General features: G+C 51.8%; 9 protein-coding genes across 9 annotated transcripts; 4 read left to right on the plus strand and 5 right to left on the minus strand.

Annotated features, from left to right (window-relative positions):
• Positions 1-4,474: 4,474 nt before the first annotated feature.
• On the plus strand, positions 4,475-6,707 carry JN550_009911 (uncharacterized protein; the record flags this gene model as incomplete). Its single annotated transcript, XM_049322034.1, has 6 exons — positions 4,475-4,538; positions 4,593-4,936; positions 4,989-5,051; positions 5,203-5,951; positions 6,017-6,104; positions 6,189-6,707. The coding sequence occupies 6 exons, from the start codon at positions 4,475-4,477 to the stop codon at positions 6,705-6,707; spliced, it is 1,827 nt and encodes a 608-aa protein (XP_049168029.1).
• Positions 6,708-9,092: 2,385 nt separating this feature from the next.
• Positions 9,093-9,717, minus strand: JN550_009912 (uncharacterized protein; the record flags this gene model as incomplete). Its single annotated transcript, XM_049322035.1, has 2 exons — positions 9,093-9,436; positions 9,486-9,717. 2 exons carry the CDS (start codon positions 9,715-9,717, stop codon positions 9,093-9,095), a joined length of 576 nt encoding a protein of 191 aa, XP_049168030.1.
• A 1,414-nt stretch (positions 9,718-11,131) lies between these two features.
• JN550_009913 (uncharacterized protein) lies at positions 11,132-12,056 on the minus strand (the record flags this gene model as incomplete). The annotated part of the gene is made up of 3 exons (XM_049322036.1): positions 11,132-11,652; positions 11,802-11,926; positions 11,995-12,056. The coding sequence occupies 3 exons, from the start codon at positions 12,054-12,056 to the stop codon at positions 11,132-11,134; spliced, it is 708 nt and encodes a 235-aa protein (XP_049168031.1).
• A 2,959-nt stretch (positions 12,057-15,015) lies between these two features.
• JN550_009914 (uncharacterized protein) lies at positions 15,016-15,507 on the minus strand (the record flags this gene model as incomplete). Its single annotated transcript, XM_049322037.1, has 2 exons — positions 15,016-15,281; positions 15,357-15,507. 2 exons carry the CDS (start codon positions 15,505-15,507, stop codon positions 15,016-15,018), a joined length of 417 nt encoding a protein of 138 aa, XP_049168032.1.
• A 309-nt stretch (positions 15,508-15,816) lies between these two features.
• JN550_009915 (uncharacterized protein) lies at positions 15,817-16,119 on the minus strand (the record flags this gene model as incomplete). Its single annotated transcript, XM_049322038.1, has 1 exon — positions 15,817-16,119. One exon carries the CDS (start codon positions 16,117-16,119, stop codon positions 15,817-15,819), a length of 303 nt encoding a protein of 100 aa, XP_049168033.1.
• Positions 16,120-18,990: 2,871 nt separating this feature from the next.
• JN550_009916 (uncharacterized protein) lies at positions 18,991-19,576 on the plus strand (the record flags this gene model as incomplete). The annotated part of the gene is made up of 4 exons (XM_049322039.1): positions 18,991-19,042; positions 19,101-19,147; positions 19,201-19,264; positions 19,326-19,576. The coding sequence occupies 4 exons, from the start codon at positions 18,991-18,993 to the stop codon at positions 19,574-19,576; spliced, it is 414 nt and encodes a 137-aa protein (XP_049168034.1).
• Positions 19,577-20,408: 832 nt separating this feature from the next.
• JN550_009917 (uncharacterized protein) lies at positions 20,409-21,814 on the plus strand (the record flags this gene model as incomplete). The annotated part of the gene is made up of 3 exons (XM_049322040.1): positions 20,409-20,618; positions 20,675-21,420; positions 21,583-21,814. The coding sequence occupies 3 exons, from the start codon at positions 20,409-20,411 to the stop codon at positions 21,812-21,814; spliced, it is 1,188 nt and encodes a 395-aa protein (XP_049168035.1).
• Positions 21,815-22,115: 301 nt separating this feature from the next.
• Positions 22,116-23,000, minus strand: JN550_009918 (uncharacterized protein; the record flags this gene model as incomplete). The annotated part of the gene is made up of 1 exon (XM_049322042.1): positions 22,116-23,000. The coding sequence occupies one exon, from the start codon at positions 22,998-23,000 to the stop codon at positions 22,116-22,118; it is 885 nt and encodes a 294-aa protein (XP_049168036.1).
• Positions 23,001-23,746: 746 nt separating this feature from the next.
• On the plus strand, positions 23,747-25,014 carry JN550_009919 (uncharacterized protein; the record flags this gene model as incomplete). The annotated part of the gene is made up of 2 exons (XM_049322043.1): positions 23,747-23,865; positions 23,952-25,014. The coding sequence occupies 2 exons, from the start codon at positions 23,747-23,749 to the stop codon at positions 25,012-25,014; spliced, it is 1,182 nt and encodes a 393-aa protein (XP_049168037.1).
• Positions 25,015-25,358: the final 344 nt, after the last annotated feature.

Below are 25,358 nucleotides of genomic sequence, written 5' to 3' on the forward strand. Positions count from 1 at the left end.
CGACCAACTGCAGTATAATCAGGTCTTGCCTTTTTCGAGAGGGCCTCATTATAGTAGCATGAGCTCTGTGGATTCGACACCCCGGAGCTATTGACCTCATTGCATCTATCTTGGGTTCATGTTCATTCTAGTTGACGCTCATGCATGCATGCAGCTGTCGCATATGTGGTTTTTGTTCCGTATGCGTTGAGGCGCAACGAAGCTTCGCTCCGTCTCAGCCGCACATGCGCACGATAGGGGTGCCACGCTTCGCTTCACTGTGAGACCGGACACAAGATGCATCTGACGATTATTCCGAAATCACTCAACCCATCGGCTTTGATTGCCTGCAATGTCGCGTCTTCCACATTAGGTTTCTTGCCGGATCGTGTTCGGATATCGTGGAATTCAAGTTCATTAAAGGGGTGGCGACCCTTGGGGCCAGCCGAAGCACCTCGACTCGAGCTGCCGGTACGGGAAGTTTAAGTTGCACGTATCAATCGCCATCGTATTGAGTGATCCACCCGCCGCAAGCTGATTAATGTGACGCCTCGGAGGGTTTCCAATGTCCCTTGATCGACACTGGCATTGCTGCCGTTCTTCATCAGAGCCTCGACACGATACTATTGTGCAAATTCCAAACTCAATGACGGCTGAGGACTAACTCGTACACAGCACTGGGGACCATCTCCGAGATTACCATCGCTCGGGGGCGGGCTGACAAGTTCGCAACTGGCTTACGGCGGACGTTACGCCGTACGCCGCGACGATTCCCAGCTCAGCCTCTGTGATCTACTGGGGCCGCTTACGTGGGTTCGTTTAGCTAGCGCCAAGCCGCGACGCCGGCTGGCGAAATGCCCAATTCGTGTGTATGTGACAAGGGCGAGCGCACACGGAATTCCTGGATCTTCGTCAATTTGCGTGGGACAAAGTCCAATCTGAACCTGACAGCTGATTGCCCTAAGACATTGTGCGGGGAGTGACAGGACGACGAAAGGGAACAAACTCTGTCGTTCGACACGCCCCCGAGCCACCCGGAGGGAAAACCCGCGCGTCGCGGTCATTAAACACGCAAGAGACAAATTGCAAACTACGCTCAATAGTGCTGTGGCAAAAGAACGAGATCGAACACGTTCTCGCGTCCAGATTGAATCAGGGACCGAAAATCTCGCCCTCTCTTCGAGCGCATCTCCGGCGTAAAACACTGTTCAGACGGCTGGGGGCTAAGTTTGGGCGACCTTCCCCGCAGATGCGCAACGGCCGTGGTATTGCCCCCTGGGCCAAGGGACATGCGTGGGCTTGGTAGGGGTCTTCCATGGGCGAAAAGAAGGGGCCATCTAGTTATCCGTACCTCGATGATCTCCCTCCGGCATAGATTGGTTTAGCACCGCGGCATCTCGCTAAGAGATTCTTCTGGAAACAAAGGCTCTCGAACCCCCCGGAGTTTGGCCATGAGCCAATGCTACGCTCCAGGTGGGCTGTGGTGCCGCTCTACCGTTCGTTCGTGCGTAGTTACAGCATGTGTGTGCCGGCCGATTCTCCCGCCTTCCCCCAATTCCGCCGGCTTCCATCTCCCAAGGGCCCAGGAGCCTCCCAGCCGTTTTCCCCATTTGGCTGTTGCACGTGCGCGGCCGCCCTCGCGAGATGCCTCAAGTGGATAGCGTCGTGCCTGTCGTCGTCGAATCCGCGCTCGCGCGCGCACGCAATGGCGCGCCGGAATGAGATTGAAATGTTTTATCCCTTTCTGGGCCCCGCAGATTTGCCATCGCGAGGTTTCAGACGTTCCAGGGGGCGCCAGCCAAATGGAAAAGGAAACGAAGGGTCCACCGTTCTGCGGTGATTCAGATTGCGGCGTCGACGGCGCTCCCTGACAGCCAGCCCCCCCTTTGCACGGACGCTGCGGAGGTCTGAGAGCTGTTCGTGATCCTCGCTAGAACGCTGCTGGGGTCTCGCTAGTTGCGGAGCCGCAAGACGACGTTTCTTGTTTGCGCAATGGAACTCTGGAGTCTGGATTGCTCATAATCACTCGGGTGGGTTCCTAGAAGTTGATCATTTCGTCCAAATGACGTTCTCCTTTGTAATCCGAGAGGAATGTGGGATCCGTCCATATGGCATTTGAGCAATCGCGAAGTTCAATGAGGTCCTCCCTATTGATGTCACTCACTTCCATGAAAGGGTCTGCGGCCGAATATCAATCACCTGCAGGACCCAGATCGGCTCCAGTCAACCAGTCGTCTGATATCCGCCCTTTGCAGACCATGTCCTCCCGCTCGTGACTACGTATCAATGCATCTCTACCAAGCGGGAACATCGCCAAACCAGCCCGTGACGGGCCGCCGAGATGTGGATCTTCCCGAACCCGAAGGTAAGATGACGGACGTCCTAGGGAAACGAGAGACTTTGGTCATCGCTACGATATCATTGTGTCCCAAAATTGTTGGGCATTCCGTCAAAAGTAGCCGAGGAACAAGCTCTCAAGCATCGCTGCAGGGGCCAGTATGCCCCAAATGTCAATGACAGGAGAGGACTGGCAACTTAGACATAGTATGGCATACCGTGATGATCACGCTAACCGTGACTGAGAGCATAATCTGGATTATTCGGTACCAAGTGCCAACCTTTCTTACGGAGACTCTACGAAGCTTTGAGTATCTGAGCCGATGCAAACGAAGACGTATTGGACATGGATGGGATCACGCAACCCAGGAACACTATTTTCGCAACAACATGGCCACGGTCTGATCAATGTCGGAGATCACGATCCCACTGTACGTCCCGAATCCTCTGTAGCTGTGCCACAAGTTCTCGGGCCAGTGTATGCTGCCAAGACGTTGGGACGGGTAGGCATGAGTTCGCTGCGCCATAAGGCTGTCTATCGCCATGATGTGACAAGGGTAACATGACATCAGGCAATCAGGCACAGGATCCAACGGTCGTGAATCGATAACATTGACAATAGTCAGCCACAATATTGGAAGGATCCTTCATGCACCACCACCCCTGGTTAGTTATCGGGTTTTTATTTTTAGCAACATTTGGGTTCGACCCCGGCTCCATTGGCTTGGCATCAGTAGATCGCTGCATGTTCTAAGCCCGCTATAGCAGAGTATAGTCAGTTGATCATCGAAACATGCTCCCGCACGCAGTGTATCAATGCCAAGCTGTTCTGGACTTCTTGTCATGGCGCTGCGCTTCCTTGTCCAAGTCAAGGACAGCGGCAACTTTCAAGTCGGTTTACATGGCTCTTCGTCTGTTCATAGGCCCGGCAGTTGTATCTAAATTGTGTAACCCCTCTAATTCAAGAAGACCACCAGTCGGGATTGAAAACCTAGTCAATAATTGCTCTATGAAGTCGCCATGGTCATGACAACGGATAGATCTGAGATAGGAAAGCTGTCAAGCGAGTAATGTTCCTTGCAATGGCATATTGTCCATGCTGAAAACAATGATAGTTGACAATATCTTGTTACCCTTGATGAAATTTAGGAAGCTCCCGAATGGCCACGGCCCATTGTCCATTCACTGGCTATTTAGAGCCTTGAGTGGTAGGTAGTCTGTCTATGTGTCTGCCAATACTCCTAATGCCATATGATAATTTGGAGTACTGGAAGAAAACAGTGGTGCGTCTGCACCCAAATCAGTGATATCGTTCGAAACTCAATAGGATTTCTAACACAGGGACTCTGTGAAGTTTATAAGGATGTACCGTCGTCTAAGAAATGTTGAAATGATGGTTCTCGCGTTCTAGTGTCATATAAATATGCGATCCTCGAAATCTAACGCGAGGGCGTCACATCAAGCTCAGTCACGTCAAATGAACCTTTAATCTCTCCAAATCTAGGTTTTTAAAAGTGCAAGCAATGGTTAACGACGTGTTATCTTTGCAAATTGTGTTGCGTAAGAGAGTGATCAAGTTCTTCGATGCCCAAAACGACACTCCCCAAAAAGCGTCGCTCCCCTTTTTTGTCTGGAAAGGGCCCGTAGAAGTAGCAAGATTCTGAGGAGTGGCACATGTGATCACTTGCTGTCACCACTCTACGCCATACAGGGCGAGTCCCTCTTGACCCAATCTTTGGGTGATTGTAGTCTACCTCTCGACCAACTGGTACCGTACAAACTGCCAAGCGAGATGAAGTAAGGGGAGAGCATTGGTAGTTAGTTGGACGTTTGATATTGCGGCGCAGGAGTCCCGCGGGGGTCGAAACGTCTGTCACGTGTATCAGAAATGCCCAACTTCACGTCGCTCCTTACATTTGAATTCTAACAGACCCATGTGAGGAAGGCAAAAAGCGGGGTTTGTTGATGTGATTCTATCAGGAGGTACGAAAGTGTGTGCGTTATCCCTACTTTCGGGTGCAGGCCTCGGTCAACAGGAAGTCGACATATGCAAGGGGAACCAAGGTATTTCATAATTTTGCTGACTTGGACCTGTCAGTCAACAATCTCATGCATCCTCTATTTTTCCTTCGGCTTCAGTCTCCATCAGGTGGCCAATATGACGAGTCTATACAAATTACTCCCCAAAGGGATTGAAGAGGTCGATGTGATCATTGCGGGAGGTAGGAATGAGTACGTCAATGAACCGCTGTAACCGGTCAATAACGATACTTTAGGAGGCACGGCTGGCTGCATTGTTGCCGCAAGACTGGCGGATGCAGACTCGAACCTTTCCATTCTCGTTGTCGAAAGTGGCCGCGACAATTATGAGTCGCCGACCGTTATTCACCCTGCTCTTTGGCGAGGGAACCACGTTCCCAGCGACCCCAAAGTCTACGTCCACAAGTCTGCCAAAGAAAAGCAACTTGGAGGTAGAGAATCGTTGATTCAAGTCGGAAACACGCTAGGCGGTGGGTCGTCTATTAACTTGATGATGTATGTTCGAGCTCAAAAGTGCGATTTCGACTCGTGGAATATGGAGGGCTGGCGCAGTGAGGAGATGGGACATTATATGAGAAAGGTAACTTCAGATCCCGTCCATTAGCTGGCTGTAACTCATGCCTGATTGGCAGGTCGAGACGTACCATGGCACTGGTACCGAGAATAAACACGGGGTTGATGGCCCCATCCATGTGGTAAGTAAAAGTGCCAAAAAAAAAATAAAATATCGCAAAGTCTCAGCGCTTCGATGTTTTATTTTCCATTGCTCTTTCATATTCGGGAACGTGAATTGGTTGCTTTGACTTTACGGTTTGATATCTCACTGACTAGTGGGCGGCCTAAAAGTCCAAAGGACCTTTCCGCTCTACAGAATCTGAGGAGGACTTCATCAACGCAATGATGCAAGTCGGCTACCCTAGAGTAGAAGACCTGCAAGACTTGAAGTCCATCGGAGTGGAAAGCATACGAAAGTATGTGTCCTCAGATGGTCGAAGACAGGATACTGCGCATGCTTATTTGCACCCTCGACTACGAGATGGGAAGCATCCTGGTCTGCATGTACTCGTCGAGACCCAGGTTATACGTGTCATGTTCGATGAGGACCTAAGAGCGTCAGCAGTTGAGTTGCGGCCGAATCCAGCCTTCCAGCCAGATCGCGCCGATGACCCCGCGCGCGTTGTCAAAGCGAGAAAGCTTGTTGTCCTTTCATGCGGCACACTTGGAACTCCCTCGGTGCTTGAAAGATCGGGAGTAGGACAGGCGGAAGTCCTCGAAAACGCAGGTGTGCCGCTGGTTACAAATCTTCCCGGTGTTGGTCATGATTATCAGGATCACCACCTTACCATGTCCTGCTACAAATCAAATCTCCCTTCCGGAACCACAACTGATGACATACATGGCGGTTATGCAGACATTCCGAAATTACTCAGTAATCAAGATCCTATTTTAGGCTGGAATGGGATTGATGCATCCTCTAAGATTCGACCAATGGACGCCGAGGTGGAGCGCCTTGGTGATAAGTTCAAACAGTGTTGGGACGAGGACTTCGAAAAGGTGGAAAATAAACCCCTGGTGTCGTTGATATTTGTGGCAGGGTAAATCAGCCCGCTTTCTATAGCTATTTAAGCTGTTTTAACCGGCTCTGCTAACTTGATAATAGTCTTCTTGGTGATCGCGGCGACATTCCACAGGGACAATACTTTTCCATGGCGCCTTTTACGGCATACCCCTATTCTCGGGGCCATGTTGTCAGTACCTTACACGATTCGGTCTTTAACCGATTCATCTTGATTTTGTTAAGAAAAATAAATGTACTAACGTCAGTTGTGTAGCATATCACCGGGCGCAGCATAGATGACCGCCTCGACTTTGTGACAGGCTTCCTCACAGACAAGTCTGGCTTTGATTTGAAAACCCAGACCTGGGCGTACAAAAAGCAACGCGAAGTTGCACGGCGTATGCGGATCTATGAGGGTGAGGTGTCTCATCGCCACCCGTATTTCCCCCCAGGGTCTACAGCTGCATACAATGGGGACATTGAAACCATCGAAGAATCAGCTTCAACCATGAAGGACATCGTTTACGCACCCGCGGATGACAAGATCATCGAAGATTGGATTAGGATGAATTTGACCACGTGCTGGCACGGAATTGGTACATGCAAGATGGCGCCCCTGAGCAGCCTTGGTGTGGTTGATGAAAACCTTGGGGTCCATGGTGTGCAGGCACTAAAGATCGCCGATCTGAGTGTGATACCCGAGAATGTTGGCTCAAACACTATGAACACAGCATTGATAATTGGAGAAAAGGCTGCCGATATTATCACCCGTGAGTTGGGTCTTCGGCAGTAAGTTCTGAATATGACGCAGTATTGATTGATGGATCCCACAACGGAGCTTCTTTATCGTCCATACAAGCTTGATCGCTGACGTAACCGTATGAGATAAACTGAAAGCAACTGTTGAAGATGCTTTTCTCAAACCCTCAATTGTGATGAAAATATAATCGCGGTTTGATTGTGGCCCCCAAAAGTAGGATAGTGCCTCGTAGTTCAACGTGCTCGCGCCGGATCCATGGAGTGTTTCATAGACAAAACTTCCACGTATCGTGTCGTAAAAGTCCCCAGGCTCACTCACCAATAGACGAATAGTATTATGAAGTTTGTCATCTTGGAGTTTTCCGCTGTAGAAAGCGCTGTTAGTGGAGGCGACGATGCTCAGCGTTGAGGGTTCATCGAGGAGTTCAAACGAATGATACTCAACAGCGATAGAGGCCTCTTTCGACGATGTTTACCCAACCAAAGAATTCAGACTTAGGAATGAGCTGGATCAAGTCTTCGCTTTGTAGTTCCTGAAGCCATGCAAGCACATCCGCCGGGTTGCTATCGATATCTTGTGGACTCTTGGTTACCGTTATGGTGCGAAACTTCGGATCACTAGGAGCATTGTTTTGTGTTTTCACCGGGACGACAAACCGTCTGCCTGGTGGCCGAATTGAGGCCGCTTCAAACCAATTCCAAGTCACATCCTTTGAATCAGACCATCCTAAGTGAGCATAAGCAGCCACCTGGGATGCTGTGTTACATCACCCATACCTTGATCCCGAGAGATTGTCTTGAACCCACGGCAAGAAATCTGTTTGCATCGGAAGGAATCTTGAGTCCTACATAGGGCCGCTCAGGACAAAATTGGTATACCTGCACAAGGCCCTTGTGCTGTGCTGAGATGATTTTCGACTCAGCCGGCATGCTGCAGGAGCGGCTGATGGAGTGTGACAGGTGTAAATCCGATACTAATTCACAACCTGCAAAAATTTACGTAATCTCTGATCAAATCTTTCTTTTCCTATACGCGTCGCATATTTGTGACATTGTGCCAACTTTTCGATTTGGGCCGGCACAAAGAATAGTCGTTCGAGCAAAGTAGGCGACGCAGCGGGGGTGTGAGGAGGCGGTAAGAACTGGCAAAACCGTGACCGGTCTGTAGCCCGCATATGCAGGTAGAGATACTGCATACAAATGCCGTCCATGAGGCATGGAGTCGTACAAAAAGGGATAAGGAGCCGAAAAGGGAGTCACGCAGCCTAAATGTACCGAGGTAAGGTCCAAAACTAGGAGAAAGTCACATGACTTTCTACCGCCAAACTCGTGAAACTTCTTATACGCATTTTGCAGCTCATCAAATTTAGCAAATTTGAGGTATTATTGAACGTTTCTCTGCAATATCTTCTCTGGACACTTTTCGAATTATTATATGTCTATCAATGGGGTATGGAAGGACTCTTTATCTTCTCAGTCGGTCGCTCGGGTTGTGTCAGGTTAACGGGGCGGGTAGTATAAGCGCGCCCGTATAGCAGTATACTTCTGACGGTTTTGGCAGGGTTACGGGTAACTCTACTTACGGGACATAACTTAAAGAGCCACAGTTTAAGGGACCGCAGGGTCTGATAGAAAGTTCAGGTAGTTGCCAGCGCCCTGCGCTAGCAGCGCAGGTGATAGCCTTTCGCTAACTGTGTCCATGCCTGCCTTTATACTGAAAAAGGGATAATGCATTAATTGTACAGGATTTAGGAGAATGAGCCATCTCGGCGGAATGTTATGTCCTTTTAAGTTAGTCAAGCAAAGGGGATCAAACGAGCATCAAGGGCAAAGTCAGCCATGACCAGAAAAGGAGTATCAACAATTAACCTCAAGATCTGCGGGGTCAAAAGGGTCGCCCGAAACTTGAGGCAACTTAGGAGGTAATTTATGCGTGGCTCTAGTCACAGTTGGAATTCTTGCAATACTTGCTATTGGGGCCAAGTCAAACTCCAGCTCATGGATTGCAATCAATCTAGGCCCACCTCGACGCTCTGTATCGTCCCGTTACAACGATATGCACTTAATTCCACTCCTAGTTCTAGTGTTTCTCTGGACAAGCATGATTGCAATGCCGGAGCTGTCATTTATGGCTCTACGCTTGCAAATGTAGCGCAGAATGGAGGCGTTCAGTCCGATACCGAGGGAGGGAAATCGCCTTTTCAAAGGAATCTTCATTGTCATACGACGACTAGATGCGTAGATACTTGTAAATCCGAGACAGAATAAGCATCCATATTCGAGCTGGTTGGTAGAATCTAGGGAGCTGTTGCAGATCGGCGGATGCACGGCGCTAGCAACCCCATTTAACACTGGGGGGTGGGCAGCAGGAAGGGAGATCTTGACTTATTCGCGACCTCTGCTCAAGTACTCACAGCCATCACCACTTAACAGCATGAGCCCCTCCGGCATCGAAGACTGCCGAGACATGAGGTTTAAAAGGGTTCTCCCAGCGGAATCTCGTGCCCTCCATCGCGGCCTTCAGTTCCGGACTCCGTGACTCGGCCAAGTTTGCTCTTTCCTCAAAGTGCTTCTCATACGTGAACCCACCCCGTTGAAGGCAAAATCTTAGAACGTCAGCCCTCTCGTCCCACAGTGCTCGCATTGCAAGGAGTCTCCTCATGTATGATGCCTGCGTTTCGTGAAGACTGCCGTGATAGGCCTGCATTTGTTCCAGATTTCTAGTGTGATACGCCCCAAATAGCCGCATGAAAGGCGAGATATCTATAAATCTAAATCAGTCAACACCCCGAAGTCGCCTTCTTATATGTACCTTCAACGGGTTCCATCTCCTTCGAGACATTATAGATGCTGTAGAAAAACGGATCTGAGTGCAGTAATGCCATTTCATGTTCAGAAGTTCCCGTTTTGTCTTGAACGTGAACTACCCCGGCTAGGTGCACCAGTCCGTAGTAGTAGTATTCTTCGTCGTTTATGGCGTTATTTCTCCTCATCTCAATAATGGAAAGAAAGCAGGGCGACACCTCGCTCGTTGATGCAGCCATCTTGGTCAACTGACAGAAATAAGTGCAATGCAACACTTGCCCCGAAGTTTGAGCTTTAAAGCATAGACGTTACAGAACAGTCCTAGGCAGTAAAGTAAAATATCGATGTGCCAAAGGCAGTGCATGCGTAAGCTTTGGGATCAAAAAAGCATCGCCACGATTCTGCACAGCCTTAGCCAAGAGTAAGCGTTCTGGCAACTATCACTGCCACCCGGTTTTTGGTCAGTCGCCGTGGGACCTGTGATACCAATTGGCTCAGGCATTGTGCATTGTCGAGATACTAGAAAGTCAAGTGCAAAATGCCGATAAGGAACGCTACCACCACGAGAAAAGACAAAGAGCAAGCAGTCTGAATTATTGATAATATTCTGAAAGATTATATAGGTTTTGATTTAAGGCTTACTATCAAGGGCATGGTACTCTTTAAGTGTACGCATCATGAACGAACAGCGCTAAAACACAGCAGCTGTGCGGCTCAGATGTAGAGATCGACAACGATGCCATTGTATCATCAGTTCGCCTACAAGAGGGCTGAGTTCTGCCCCTGGTAGGGAGCAATGATTAGATGTTGAATAACATGACCACAACCGATACTACTAGTGGCTTGGTGCCTGCACCGCAGCTCACGTATGGGTCACGGTGATTGATATATGAAGATAAGCCTGCTAAAACAACTAACTACTTGTGTGCAAGCACTTTACGCGCCGTGGGGTGATGAGGCAACCCTGGCAGCTGTGCCTAGGCTGCAGCGCTCCCCCGCCTTACCTTTGCTACATACCGCCGCTCCTTATCAGCCCCACCCAACTGACCATCCGGCAATTATGGGGGAGTTGTCTTCAATCAGGGTTGTTGTTTTCTGGTACCTTAAACTGGAACGATAGTCAATCTCCTCAAAATACTGTAGCCTTAATGAAATGGCGGTAGTTATAACCACGCCGACGGTCAAGGCACCATCGGCAAGCTCCGATTCAAATAACCCACCGCAGGTAGCCCTTGAATAACACAGAGACTCTCTCGCTCTACAGCACCCTTGGCGTCTAGTCTAGCGCCGAGACATAAGCGCTCTATTTCTATGTTGGCATGGAATTGGCACATGCAAAATGGCACCACCAGGCAACATAGGGGTATTCAATAAAGATCTTAGAGTTTATAGCCTGCAAGTGCTCATGGCTGTAGAAGTAAGTATTATACTACAAAGCGTTGGTGCAAATGCCATAAACAAGGACTTGATAGTTGGAGAAAAGCCTCCTGATATTTTGCTGATGAATTGGAACTTGGGCGGTAACGACACCGTTTACTTCGTCACATTGGAATCTTGAACACTCGTCGCGCTGATTCGGGACAATATAGTATGAAATATATAAGCCATGCAGCTAATGAATATTATTTTCAATAGATTATCTAAACCCATTATTCATGCGTACCACCCCTCCTCTTCGGGAGCCTTTACTGAATGATCCATTGACCCGAAACTGAGGTGGCCCACATGATGATCGAGATGTTCGTACATGGCATACCAGGACGGTGGCATCGGGACCTCTCCCCATTTGATCTCAGATTCCACCAGCGCCTCAATCCCGCCTGCATCTGTGTTGTCAGAATGTTGTGACCCGACAATGTTTGGGTCACTGGGGGTAGTGAGACTACGCATCTCATGGCTGCTTCGGTTCCCACTATCCTCGAATCCTGCACCCAGACTGAATTCCGACTCACTGCCTGTGTTCAGCGATGATACCTGTGCCATAGAATTAGAGCCAGCGTGGAAGTTGCTATGATGCAGCTCTTCTGTTTCATGCGGCCAGACATGGCAAGCTGCGGCTATGGCGAAGGAGTTGGTTCTAACCATCGGTATGCCCCCAGGTAGTTTAAGCCGGTCCATGGAGAAGACGGGGAAAAGGATGAGGACCACGAAAACGATACCAAGGGTTAGCGTGGCTGTCATTGAATAGCCTACAGTGATTACAGCACCGGAAGGAAGAGTTGGGTCTCCACGGGCAGCATCGTAGGACAATGAACTGAAATAGTCCATACGGCGTATCAGCGATTAGCAAAATCAATATTTCTACTAATGTACTTTTACTTACCCCCCTCTCCAACGCTAATGTAAATGGCGTTGGACAAGAGCCAGTGCAGCAGCACACTAACTATGAGAAGAGGAATGCTGTATTTCATCCTTAGCTGAAGCCAGTAAGATGAACGTTGTTTTCCTCTGTTGATTTTATTAGTGCTCCATAATGAATCAGTACATTCTTGGCTAACCCGATCACAAATACGTACTTCGGCGCTGTCACTCGCAGTGGCTTGTAATCCATACTCATAGCAGCCCATTCGCGTGCCATTTCTATTCTTGTATAGAATAAGTTATAGAGCAAGTAGCAAAATGAGAGATAGAGTTGAGGGGAGTTGGCTAGCAGCACACAACTCAACAGTGAAGTAACTGAAGGCAACGGAAATGTTGATCCAGATGCGTCATTTCCGAATGAGCCGTCCCTGTGTTCTTAAGTCAGTCTTTGATGTAGTATGGTACTAATAGATAATTGAGAGGCTAAAAAAAGGAAAGAAAAAAAAAAAAGCCTACACTTGACCCCCTGACGCTGACATCGCGATGAAAGATAACATCAGTCCAACTGTCAATGCAATGAACATCCAATACGATATTTCGCGAACCACAAAAGGCACTGCGGCCCCGCGTCGTCTTATCTTCGAGCGCCATCGGCGTGCTCCCCGAGTGATATCAAAGGTTTTGGGCCTCGACTTGACTTCTTTATCACCAAGAAGACATAGATTTGTGGTGTCAGCGTCCGGTTGACAGAGGAAGCTGGACACTGCATCACCCAGGAGAACGATGCTATCCCGATGGTCGACATAGAACATGACCGCTGAGCAACACAGAAGCTTTACTATAGTGCATATAGTAACAGCTAAGAGGAGCGGATTTGATACTCCAATCCTACACTGAACCTGCGCTCTCTCAGCCGCGCAATGGGATACGTGGAGAAGTCCATTAGCAGATCCTATTGTATCCATTTCGCGTCGTTGATTGAAGTTGAGGAACCAAGCTCCCCCTGTGGATTGTCGCGAGTCGTCCCCGCCTAAAGAACTGATGCAAGTATTCTCGCAATGCTGATGGCGGCCACTGCCGTTATTACTCGCCAACATGGTGCAAGGCGATGCATACCAAAGAGAGTTGACCTCAGTGGCGGGAACATATTGGTCCCATGCTTGAGCCTCTTCGTCAGGAAGATTGTGTACTTGGTTGCGGCTCCAGCCTTTCCAGGTCTCACGCGTATTCTCCAATGCTGGACCCACAACTACAAACACCCGCCTGTATTTCCGAACTCCCTGGCAGTTCGCATATAATTTCCGGCAGTCTTCACTGGCCACTTTCTCCCAATTAGTTGATGTTTTGTTGTCATAGCCTCTCGCTTCCCGCAAGGCTCCACGCACTGCTAGTGACATATCAGAGCTGACGTTCAAGTAGTCGCTTCGATTTGTTGTCCAATCATCCAGTAGTGCAGCTCCAGGTAGATACCATTGTGCCGTTGCGTTGAAAAACTGGTGAGTTACTATCATCAACTGGTACCCTGATTCACGGACATCCGTCTGAAATATTGTACTGTTGGCGAGTAGGTGTATGGGAATCGAGGAAAAGAAGAATGCTAACCAAATGACACTCTTCAACTTCGATAGGTAGAAGACATTGCGCCATGATGGTATGCCAATGTCCAGCCAGCTTCCCTTCCTGTGTGCAACATCAATTTCCTGTCTCGATGGTGCGCTCAGAACTTGCATGAAGAAATTTGACGACGCGAGAATTGCTGTTGAGATTATGTTGATTAAGAGATGTAAAGAGGTGTTGACTGGCGACGCTCCAGTATCGCAATCCCCCGTGTAGAACATCAGTGTTGAGTTGACTCCGCCGGCATGAACAATTGAAATTGAGACCAAAATCAAAAGCATCACCCCCAGGAGACCAACAGTGATAGTGTTTACTAATGCAGATGTTCTCCAGGATACCTGGTACTTATCGAAGCTTCTCAGCTTGATCCTTCTGAAGAACTTCGAAAATGGGGGCATCGTAGCTTGAATTAACACCACAAGGCAAGCACTTCTTGTCTCAAAGCCTGATAGAGAGAGGAGATCTTGCGCTTGCGATGCGAAGCACTACCACATTTGCTTGTGCAGTAGAGTCAAAAAGGAGGCAAGTGAGGCAAAAGAAGAATGCGCTACTATGGCAGAGGTGATGGGGCTGACGCCAAGGGGGCTCGGGCTGACTGCATGCTGCGCCTCGTTCCTGTGTCCGTTCCAATTCATCCAATCAACATTGAGCTTGGTAGACTTAGGTTTAAAGTCATGTCTAAACAGCCATTTCTGCTGTCTTAGTGTCCACAGTTTTGCTTCGTGTTATAAATGTGAATGTATACTTGCAGTCGTGTAATTCGATTTTTATCTTATAGTATTTGCAGCTATAGTCCACAAAGGGAGTTTAGTCATGTTTCTACTAGTACCAAGCGTTGAAGTACAGCGCCGCAGGCCTAGAGGCGGAGTCGTAGATGGCAGGGGGTTTGGGGCAAGCAGGCCCCCATCCAGCGGAGCGAAGGGGGGTGTCACCTAAGAAGATAGCGATAGTGAATGGAATGATCTTAGAAGAATTTTGGATGGAATCAACCATCAAGAATGTGTCCTAAATGGAATGAATGGTCAGGATGAATAGTGGCAGACCTAGATAAGAGTGGAATGATTCAAAACTTGGTTCATGAACCGGAATACTTGGGGAGCCAATGACATCGTTTTTGTCGTGGTACCCTCATTTCAAGGTGCAAGTAGTGGTGGGGCTGGCGGATGCAAATTGCATCTTTCCACCGCCAGATCCCGGGTTTGATGGCCAATAAGCTGGCGACAATGGGTGCGCTGGTACCCCAGCTTACACGAGATGCTCGACCCTTATCCATGCGACGGCATTGGCTTTGAAATCTTTGGATCTGGCGATAAGCCTTAAAATCCAGATCCTATTTGCCGAGAGATATGAGCAGCCATTAGCAGGACCGAATGTCGACATTCGCACGGCTGTATTTCCACGACTGGGCACCCGGACCATGAGGCCGGTCGGAGCACAGCCTTACGCGGCGGCCTGAAGCGAATCGATCTTGGCCTACGGGCCACCGGTGGAAACAGGACGCATACAGCATTTTGTGCAGTCAAGCTTTACATTAACTACTTGATACCACTCCAGTCTACTAGAACTGCTTTCAAGTTTCGTAATCCACCCAACAGCCGCCGTCTGACATCGCCCACCCATCACTGGACCTTCGATTCAGCGGCAGCATTGACGGGATCCCAGTTCATCTGCGGCGTGTATTGCGGTTGAGAGGGGGCGGTAGGATAGAACGCCGCGCCGCCGCCACCTTGCGTCGCGCCCTGCTGTGCCGGCTGGTCTGAGCTGTTATCGCTGCCGCCGAAGCAACAAACGAATAACACGCCGAGCAGCGTCGCGCACGCCAGAGACTTGAGGATGATCTTCCCATGAGGTATCGGTTTTCCCGTGGTTTTGTGCTGCTTGTTGGCTGGTAGCAGTGGTCAGCGGCCGCCTGAGATTTAAATTGCGATGCTGGTGTCGCGCTCATGCCTTAGCCACGTACCTTTGTGATAGAAATATGCCAAGCTGATACAAAACGACAAGAACATGAGGCCTAGGATGGTGCCCACGGAGATGCTAGCGATGGGGACATGGTACGCGCTGGAACGGTAACCTGAACTCGTGTAGCGAATGAAGTGTGGAATGACAGCCATGATGGGATCGGTTTGGTATTCAAGACGAACGTCTATGATCACGCCGATAATCGCTATTTCTTGAAATTTTTTCCCTTTAGGTTGAGTGCCAGAAAATGGACCGCCATGCGCTGCGGGCGGCAATTACTTTATACCCAACCTCCAGCGGCAGAGAGAAGTGCTCTGGACTCAAGAATTCCATGTTCGCGAGCGGCTGAAGTTATAGTTCATGGATCAGAAGGGTCTAGATGTAGTAGCGTGCCAAGCTATTAAACAGATCGCCAAGCTATTGGATAGATTGCCAAGCCATTGGATAGGTCAACATGGGTGTCACTCAGCTGAAAACTCAGGTGAGAGGCTGTCCGGAACTCTAGCGGGATGTTGCGCATTTGGTAGCAGAGGCACCCAGAAGTCTAGAAACGCTTTCCCACACGCTACCGCCGTCGCTGCTGCGTACTGCTGCCATGCTTTGACCTTATCGATGTGGGCATAGTCAGAGGCGCACGCAAAGTCGTCCCACACCCGCATCCTTTTCAGCTCGAATCCGATCACGCCCGCCCCCTCGGCGATCCTGTCGCGGTCCTGGCCAGATTTGGGGATAGCATCACCAGACGCGATCCAGTTACAGGGCATGGCCGGCCGGGGAGTACCAAGTTGGAGATGGCATCGACGCACTTCGCAGGTTACCACAGCCACACACGTCGCACGGCTGTCTGTCTTTAATATACGGATTAGACCCATGGAAATGCTTGTTGTAGAAGACACCAGGGCACCAAGCATTTGGTTTGGGCTTGTTCTGGATAACGGCCAGTTGACTGGCTAAAGCATTTTATAGCTGCTTCCACTTGGGAGCCCTCTCAGCTCGGCTAGTAGGCGGCGGATCCTTTGTAGGCCGCCTAAGCGAGGCTAGGAGGATTTACTTGTGATCGAAGCACTCCGGATACTGCAAGTTCGCACTGGACGACATTGTCGTCGCGAATAATCGCATTGTTAAGTGCTCTTACTTCGGTACCTGGACCCGACGGCACGGCTTTATAGACGCCCGCTACTAGGCTAGGGCCAGCTTGATGTTGGAGAAGCTGTTTCGGTAGTTGCTAGTTAGCACGTGTGTGCGCGTGGTGTTGGCTGATAGCGCTAGTGGCGTTGGCTTTAGGGCCGCCTGGGACCCATGAGCATTCTAGCAGCTATCAAAGAGGGCCACCTAAATGCCTGACGAGCTCGGGCTGGCGATCGGGCAGCCGTTTACTAGCTCGAATACATGTGATTTGGGGGACTGGTTGATTAATAGCCTCTTTCAATGATGCACTCGCCTCCGGTTGTCCCAAGCGCAGACCCAGCACGGAAGCCCATCCACTGTAAGTCGTGGGCAAGGGTTGCGATCCGAAGCACACGCAGGTCGGCGCTCTAGTTGCTTATCGTGCTTCGACACACTGCTCTAATGTGCTAGGCTCGCTGGGAGCTAATCAGTCGATTCAGAGATCCGGCCTGCTATCCCTTCACGCTGGCTGCCTTCTAGAGAAGCTTTGAACTGTGTCGGTAAAGGTATATATGGTGGGGCTGCGTTTGCTGTTGGCGTAAAGGATGTCCCGGCTCACATAATAAGAAAGGGATATATCCCCAAGTTGAAATAGATCTCTCAAAGACATGGTATGTTGTGGAATGAGGGAGATGCGCGTGGAAGGCTCATCATTGGGTGAGCGCCCTTCTTCATATCGTCTTAGCATCTTTGGAACAAGACAGAACGGGCGACTTCTCCGAGTCCTGTATGTTCAGTCCCGAAATGATGACGAACGATGAGATGGACAATACACCAACATCGGCGGTTCGAGTTCTCACCAACACAAAGAACATGTCCCTCAATATCTTTGAGTAGAACGAGGAGGTATACTACGAGGAGACACAACAAGTCGACTCACCCTCGACGTGGACCGTCAAGAGGAAAGTATCATGCCATCGCTTCCAAGACCGACTTTAACACCACTCCAATACTCTGGAGCAGATGATCGAACATTAGACAAGAGTAACTGGTCAAATTAGGCTGAAAATCAAAGTCCGACATAGATGAAATCTTGAGGTTTGGGATTTCAAAGACTTAGCAACAGATTGTGACCCTCGTCTTTGAGTTGCCACCCTGCATGCATATGGGTATGGCCGGGTAGACTTTATCAGAGGCATTCCGTCATTCTACTCTTCGATCGAAGGTTCGGCAACTTGAGTCTTCCTGCCAATCCAGCGGAGGTCTGCAATTCGCTGCGGACGGTACCTACAAACAAGTTCTACCTTGCCGTCGCCGTATCAGACCTGTTGAAAGTCATGGAGATCCTCGGGGATACGATGAAACAACCTGCAGAATTTTGTCAAGATCTCAGATGGCACTGTGACAAACAGACCTCCGATTCATGCCACTGCCAGAAACTGACGGTGCGGCAAAGACTCAAAGAAAACATCACCTGCATGTTGCCCCATCCAGGTACTGGTAGCGTACACACTGAGATATATTCCGCCGGTCGTACAAGGTCCGAACATAAACGGATATACCAAAGTAGCTGTCATGTTTTGCCATCGTCTAAAGCTAGGCCGGGAGGAATGGAAGAAGGCGACCCCCAGCGTTGCTGCCAGCACGCAATTCAAACTCTATGGATAGCGGACTTGGGTCTAGCCTCAGCTCGGTAATGGCATCTCACGACGAACACCTGCTTTCGCGCTCTCTGTCACTCCCTTATGACGTACCTTTTTCTGGAACGTCAGTCGTTTTTCACGACGATGGCCGGGAGACAAGGGATCAATTTGATGTTGGGGGAAGAGGATGTGGAAGTTCGACATCGCTTAGAAGAGCCTCGGGCTTTGCGTGTGCGAGAGCACAGAGCGAAAGGGGCGACGGCGGTCAGCCTATTGATGCGACGTTGCCATTCCGTAGGAAAACAAGACAAGTCCGACGACCACACTAAGATTAGCCGTGTCACGGCACCACAGGTGGAGAAAGGCTGCGATCCTCTAAAGCTAGCGAGGAGACGAAAGAGCTCCCTCCACAATTGTGGCGTTTGCTATTTACACATAAGGTGGACCACCCCTCACCTCTTGTACCCTATTATACCAACCACATATACCGGCCAGTTTATAATAAACCGTACGAGTTTATATATAAATAACAAAACGTTGTCAAATTTGTGACCCAGCCTCAATCCACCTGTGGTTCCGTAATGATTATAATATACAGCTTAATGGGGCATAGTGTCGCACGCTGCTGAGCGAGCAGGAAATCCGGCATATTCCCTCGTCCCCTAAGAAGCACCTATCAACGGGATTAGTTGTGGCTTATCACCGACCAGGGCCACCCCCCTCATTCCCGTCCGACCGGGTCTTGGCACCACATACCCCGCTTAGCGAGTCAGTCTAGAGGAAAGTTAGTTACTATAAGAATGTAACCGTTTGCTACAATTTATAAACGGTTGCGAATCATCTTAACGCCGACATTTCATACTCTCTACATCTAATAAGCCCGCCATGGTGACCAACGGAAGCTGCCTGTGCGGCAAGATTAGGTATCAGTATGCTGGTAAGAAAACATCGGATTTCCCATGATGCAAAGCAAACATATGCTGATGGTTGATTAGGTGAACCCCTTGTGACCGCACTCTGTCATTGCGTCGACTGCCAGAAAGTATGCAAATCGCTGCTTCCGTTACACTGTGGTCACTAATAGTCATGGAACAGTGGACTGGTAGCGCCTTTACTTCCAATGTCATGGTTTCCCGCAAAGACTTCAAGGTCGTTGAAGGTACAGTGTCCACTTCAAGGAGCTGCGGAGGCTTCTTACTGACAAGCCGGACATTTGGCAGGAACCCCAAAGAGCTATGATGCCATCGGGGATTCGGGCAAGATCAACAAGCACTTTTTCTGTGGCGACTGCGGCTCTAGTCTCTTCACCGAGCTAGAGATTATGCCAGAGTCGACCTATGTCAAAGCTGGGGGGCTGGACGGGGGGGCATCCAAGCTAGGAAACAAGGTGGCTGTCGAGCTCTATACCAAGGACCGAATGCCTTACTTGAAACCTGCAGATGGAGCGCAGCAGCTGCATGCGCTGAATTGAGGGTCAACTACCATGTAGAAGCACCGCGTTTTGACATAGGTTTATAATCACTAGTTGAGTACGCCATTATAATCAAAACTTGCGCACGCTGTTCTTTTCCCACGGCAGTTTACATGAACTTGAAACGGAGACCTCGCGGCTCGAGCCACCACCGTCGAGGGGAAGACATCATATTATCAACCACCTCGTTTTGAGTTCCGCATATGGAATTAGACTTCTCGACATCAGATAAAGGCCGAAGGTGCGTATAATGAGCAACCAGGCACATGAAAACCTGATTTGCCTACCTCTGTAAAGGAGGCGAAGGTTAAACCTCACTTGAATCACATTGGCTAGGCTAGTCAACAGAAGCAGCTAAATTATTCCGTTCTTTGTAGGTGACACACGCCTACTATGGACCCGAATATTTCTGGGATAATCAGCTTCATGAACGTGGTTCTAGTCTACGTGTTGCAGTGCTGACTACAGGAAGACATTGAGTAATCTATATATCCACGTTGATTCACACACCGATAAACACTACCTAGATAGTCAGACAAGGTCGAGGAGACACTGATTAAGGCAATTCATCGTTCACACCATGGCGAAACCGGAGTGAAGCGCCACTGCCACGACATTCCCATATTCTGCTTGAAGGGAGCAGTATAATAAACTTCCATTAATCTGTCTACTGAATCACAATAGGCCAAGTATTTTTTCTACAATATTATAATATTCGCGGGGATCACCAGAGACTCTGCAGACCAGCCACGCGATCTCTCTTTGGATCTCTGTAGAAACAACCCAACAACAGAACCCAACACCGAAAGCCAACCTCACCAGACACAATAAAATGTCGTCATTTGGAAGCAGCTCCACGACGCTTATAGGGAGTGGCTCGCCTCCACGGAGACGGCCGATTTCGCCGCCGTGGGTCGACGAGCCGCCCGACTGGTACTCGCCGACTGGAGACTCTGACTACTACAGCACCAGTGCCGATACCTCGACTTCTAACATCAACGGCCCGTTCCCGGGCAGCAGCGAGACATCGATGCCACCGGGGGTGTCGGCGTCCCGGACGACGCACGGCACACCGTCCCGCGGACGCTCCCTGTCCAGGGGGTACACCCCGTCTCGGCGGACCAACCGCTCGACTCTGCGCACGGCGTCGGCGCCGTTGAGCACCCTCTCGGGCGACGGTTCAGGCCCGGTGCCTCGGTCTTCGGGGAGGTCTCCAAGCTCGTACGATGTCCGGACCTCACGGGGATCATCCGGGTCCTCCTCCCCGCGGGCACGTTCATCGCGAGCCATTCTGCGCCAAGGGGCAGCACCGCGACGTGGTGCCGACAGACGGCGCGGTGGTCGGGGCGACCGCCTTCCAACATACGCGGCAGCAGTCTCCTCAAACGCTTCGATCGGCCGCGCGAGGAACAGATGGATCCCGACCTCAGTCACGCCGCCGCCTACGTACACAGCATCGGCAACCCGAGGCTCCCAGGCGTCCCCGTCTACACAGTCTTCCAGGGCGAGATCTCGGGCCCGGACCCAGAGGTCGTCCCTCCCAACATTGACAACACTGTACTCACGTGCAGCGGCGAGATTATCAGGCGCTACTCGACGGCGTCGGGCATCCCGACCACAGCAACAGCGGCAGCGGATGACCTCGAGGGCCTCCCAGCGGAGCAGCTCGCCCGAGTCCCCAGTGCGCGACGAGTTCGGCATCGTAGTCCCGCGGGCATACCGGCAAGCGATGCAACCCGTGGGGCCACGGCCCAATTTCCAAGCCGCCGTCCAGGTCGCGCGGCGCATCGACGCGGCTCGGGCGCGGGAACGGCCCGCTCGGGCTCGATACGTGATGCCGGACCGTAAGTTCCCCTTGCTCTCTTTTCCCCTCCCCCGTCCTGCAAACGATACTGCATGGCCTCACTGTGAGACATAACCACTGAAGCCTGGTGAACGACAGGGGCCGCACCGCGGAGACGACGAACGGACTTTGAGAACACGATGATGCTGGCGATGGGTCCCAGGCGGCTTTTCGGGCCTCGAGCGCGGCCGGGCGCTGCGCCATCACGCCGACGGGTCCGACTCAGCATCCCGAGCCCGTGGGGAGTCGATCCGCGGATGTTCGCGCGCGCGAGGTCGCGTTCGCAGCCCCTTCGGGACCCCGACGGAGTTCTTGGATCCGAGTCTTCCGATACGCCATCCCTCCCCTCCTCTGGCCCCCAGTCCTGTTCTTCGTCTGGTTCCATCTCCAGCTAGTTCTGTCGCAACGTCCAAACTTCCCCCCTTCCTCCCTCTAGCAGACTCGTTTGGATACCCAGTTCGCTGAAGATGGTAAATGCATTAATCGTAATTCGAAGGGATGCTCCTTCTTAATTCAACGATCTAGCCCAGGTGTCATCCGCTAGATCGTAACGCAAACATTTTGGTATCAATAAATTGTACAGTTGTGAGAGGCGCGACCCTGGCCCAAAACCAAATGCCTTGAAGGGTCATTCCTGACAAACGCCCCGACGCCTCCGTGACCCTGAAACACATGGCACATTATCGTAATACTAAATCAACCCTCGATCTCCAGCATTGACCGTAGGCCTGCCTCAGCAGCGCGGAACCATCTGCCTCTCTCCTCTAGATCATCCTCGACGCCCCCAAGTGCGGCCTCTTTCCTCCTCTTGGCCTCCTTGGCGGCAGCGGCGCTGTTCTGCTTCTTCGTCTCCAGGGGACCCAGCTCAGTCTGGAGCCGCTCAAGCTCCTTCTTCTTGCGGGGCACCTGGTTCTGCAGCTGCTCCAGCGTCCGCTCGAGCTCGGCGCGCTTGCGCTTCTTGGCGTCGACCAGCTCGACCGTCTTGGCCAGCGGGAGGTTCAACTCGGGGTTCTCGTTCATGCGGCCGGCGTGCTGCTTCTTGAGCCGGGCGACGGCGTCCTCCAGGCCGGCGATCTTGGCGGGCATGTCCTCGAGGGTGGCAGTCTGCAGGCGCACGCCCTCGTAGCGGCGGGCGAGCTCGGCACCGCGGCGCTCCAGGTCGGCGACCATGTCGGCGACCTCGGTCTTGAGGGCCTTGAGCTCGGCCTTGGCGGCGGCGTTCAGGGCCTCGAGCTCGAGGTTCTCCTGGGGCGCGACGATGAGCGGGGGGTCGCCGACGATGGCGCGGATGAACTTCTCCTTGGTGACCTGCTCGACGTAGCTGAAGCGCAGCTTGGCGAAGAGCTCGCGGTAGTGGGTCAGGTCGGCCTCGAGCGAGGCGGGCGTGGGCGCGTCCAGCGAGGCGTTGGACACGTCCGAGGTGCGCTGGGTGTTGGGGTCGGACGGGACGGTGGAGATGGGTTCCGAGAGCTTGAGGATGCTGATCTCGTACGACGCGTTGAGCGACTTGATTTTTGTGAGAACTTCTTCTGCCGTTGCCGGCTCAGCCGGGGCTGGGGTTGATTTCTTGCCCCGAGGCATGATGGCGGGCGATGGGGATGAGTCGGTGTTGAAGATGGGTTTGTACCGGGCCAACAAATAATAACAATGTACTGGCCGTTAATTTACGGAGTCCAACACGTTCGCGCGCTTCACGTCTTTGCAACACTTATTCCAACAGCGCGTGTGCAGTAATGGCAGGTCCGTGTTCTAATGCTGGAAGCAGAAGCAAGTCGCGTCCGCTTTCCCGCATGGCATGACGTTGGAAAACGAAGACTTGAAGTCGCGACTATTTACATTGGGCCTAATCTGGACTAGTCGATTTCCCAAGGCCCTGGAGGGGTGATAACCGATAAGCGCGATAAGGCCGATAACGGGGCAGCCGCCGTTGATCAGGTCAGAGCAGTGGACCGAAGTGACTCTTATTAACTAGCCGTTGACCGTTGACAGTCGACCATTGACCGTTGACCAGGGTCAATCCGTCCCAGTGACGAAACGAAACAGACTGAAACCCCCCTTGTTCTGCTCTCTGCTGTACCTACTAGGCAGAGACCCGGGACCTCCATCCATCCATCTATCGGTTCATCGGTCCATCCAGCGCAAAGCCAGCACCAAGCTTTCTGCGCATGAAGGCTTGGCTTAGCTCTTCGCCTTGGCTGTGAATGCACCTCGTGCGTGCTGGCTGCCATTCACTCGCACTCGCAGCCCTGCCGCCATCCTTGTTCTCAGGCCTCTCTCTGCTTTGCATGCTGCCCTGAGCTGGCCAAGCTGCCTCTATTCACCTCATCATGCCGCCCTCCAACGACCTCTCCGACGACTTCGTCGCAGACCTCCTCTCCAAGGAAGCTGCAGAGTGCGCCCTCAAGTACTCCGCCGTAGGCATGGACGCATACACCGGCTCCGCCAAGTAAGCTCCTTTTCCACAATATTCCCCGCGACCGAACATTCCTGCGGCGCATCCCATACTGCGCACCATGGCTGACTCTGTCTCAGACGCCCGGCGCATCACCCGAAACCAAACACCCGCTTCCTGAACAACATCGTCAAGGCAACCGACTCGCACAACCGCAATCTTCTCGCCCAGGAGCGCGCCGACTCCCAAGCGCGCCTGAACGACTTGGAGCGCGCCAAGCAGCAGGAGCGACGGGCATCAGAGGAGCGCGACCGCCGGCGCAGACCCGCCCCGGGCGACGTGCGCAAGCGCATGCTGGGCGACATTACCGCTATCATCGGTGGCTCGTCTAAGAAGCGCAAGACCGATGACCGCGACGCTCCCCGGGACGTCGATTCCGAGTCCAGACGGTCTAAGAAGCCGCGGGATGACTCAGATATCAAGATTAGGGGTAGAGCACATGAGGCAGGCGACCGCGACGGCTCGTCGGTGAAGGACAGGAACTCCAGGAAGGAGCTTTTTGCCGATCACGGTCCAAGGCGTGGGCTTGATCGCGAAGATCGCCATCGCAGCAAGAGGGCGAGTTCGAGGGAAGACAGGCATCGAGGCGACCGAGGTGACCGAGGTGACCGATCCGACAACCGGAGAAGGGACAAACACGGTCCAAGCAGCAGTAGACATCGCCACGAGAGCTCTCGCGTCGACCGGGAGCCGCAGAGGACTCGAGATCGAAGACAGGAGACTCGAGGCGAGGAACCCACTCCGCGCGATGTCTCCGAGTCAGATTCAGATCCCCTTGACGATATTATAGGACCAAAGCCGCCGTCCCCTATCCGCAGGCGGGGTCGCGGGGCAGTTTCTGGCTCCTCAGGCATGGACAGTCGCTTTGCGTCGGGCTACGACCCCAAGGTTGACGTGTCTTTGGGGCATGACGACGACGACGATTGGGGCACCGCTCTAGAGGCCCTGAAAGATCGACAGCGTTGGAAGGAACAGGGCGCCGATAGACTCCGCGCCGCCGGATTCACCGAAGACCAGGTCAAGAAGTGGGAGAAGGGGGACAAGAAGGACGAAGACGACGTGCGGTGGACGAAGAAGGGAGAGCAGAGAGAGTGGGATCGTGGCAAGACACTCCTGCAGGAGAGCGACGGGTCATTGGTCTAGGGAACCAGGCATGACACGGTCATTCCCATGCAGCCAGGCCCCGGTCCTTCTCGGGCGAAGAACGTTGCGCCTACTCGATATAACGGTCGCCAGGCTAAGCTGATGAAGCAGAGCATGAGTTGCTCGCCGGGCTCCTTCGCGCGGCGCGGTTGATCCGGTTGGGTCGCGACACGGGCTGAAAAGGTGACGGAGAGTTCTGGGTGCCTGTTGCATTTACACATTTTGCATGTTATGGGACGTTTTCATGAGACCAGGAGTTCGCATTGAGCGGCGTTTAGAGCTTGACATTACTTAGATTACGGCATCGTGCTGGAGATTTGGCTAATAAAGTGCCTCTGAGCCAC

The sequence above is a fragment of the Neoarthrinium moseri genome, assembly GCF_022829205.1.
Source record: "Neoarthrinium moseri strain CBS 164.80 chromosome Unknown scaffold48_Wmoseri_CBS_16480, whole genome shotgun sequence".
Classification (NCBI taxonomy): domain Eukaryota; kingdom Fungi; phylum Ascomycota; class Sordariomycetes; order Amphisphaeriales; family Apiosporaceae; genus Neoarthrinium; species Neoarthrinium moseri.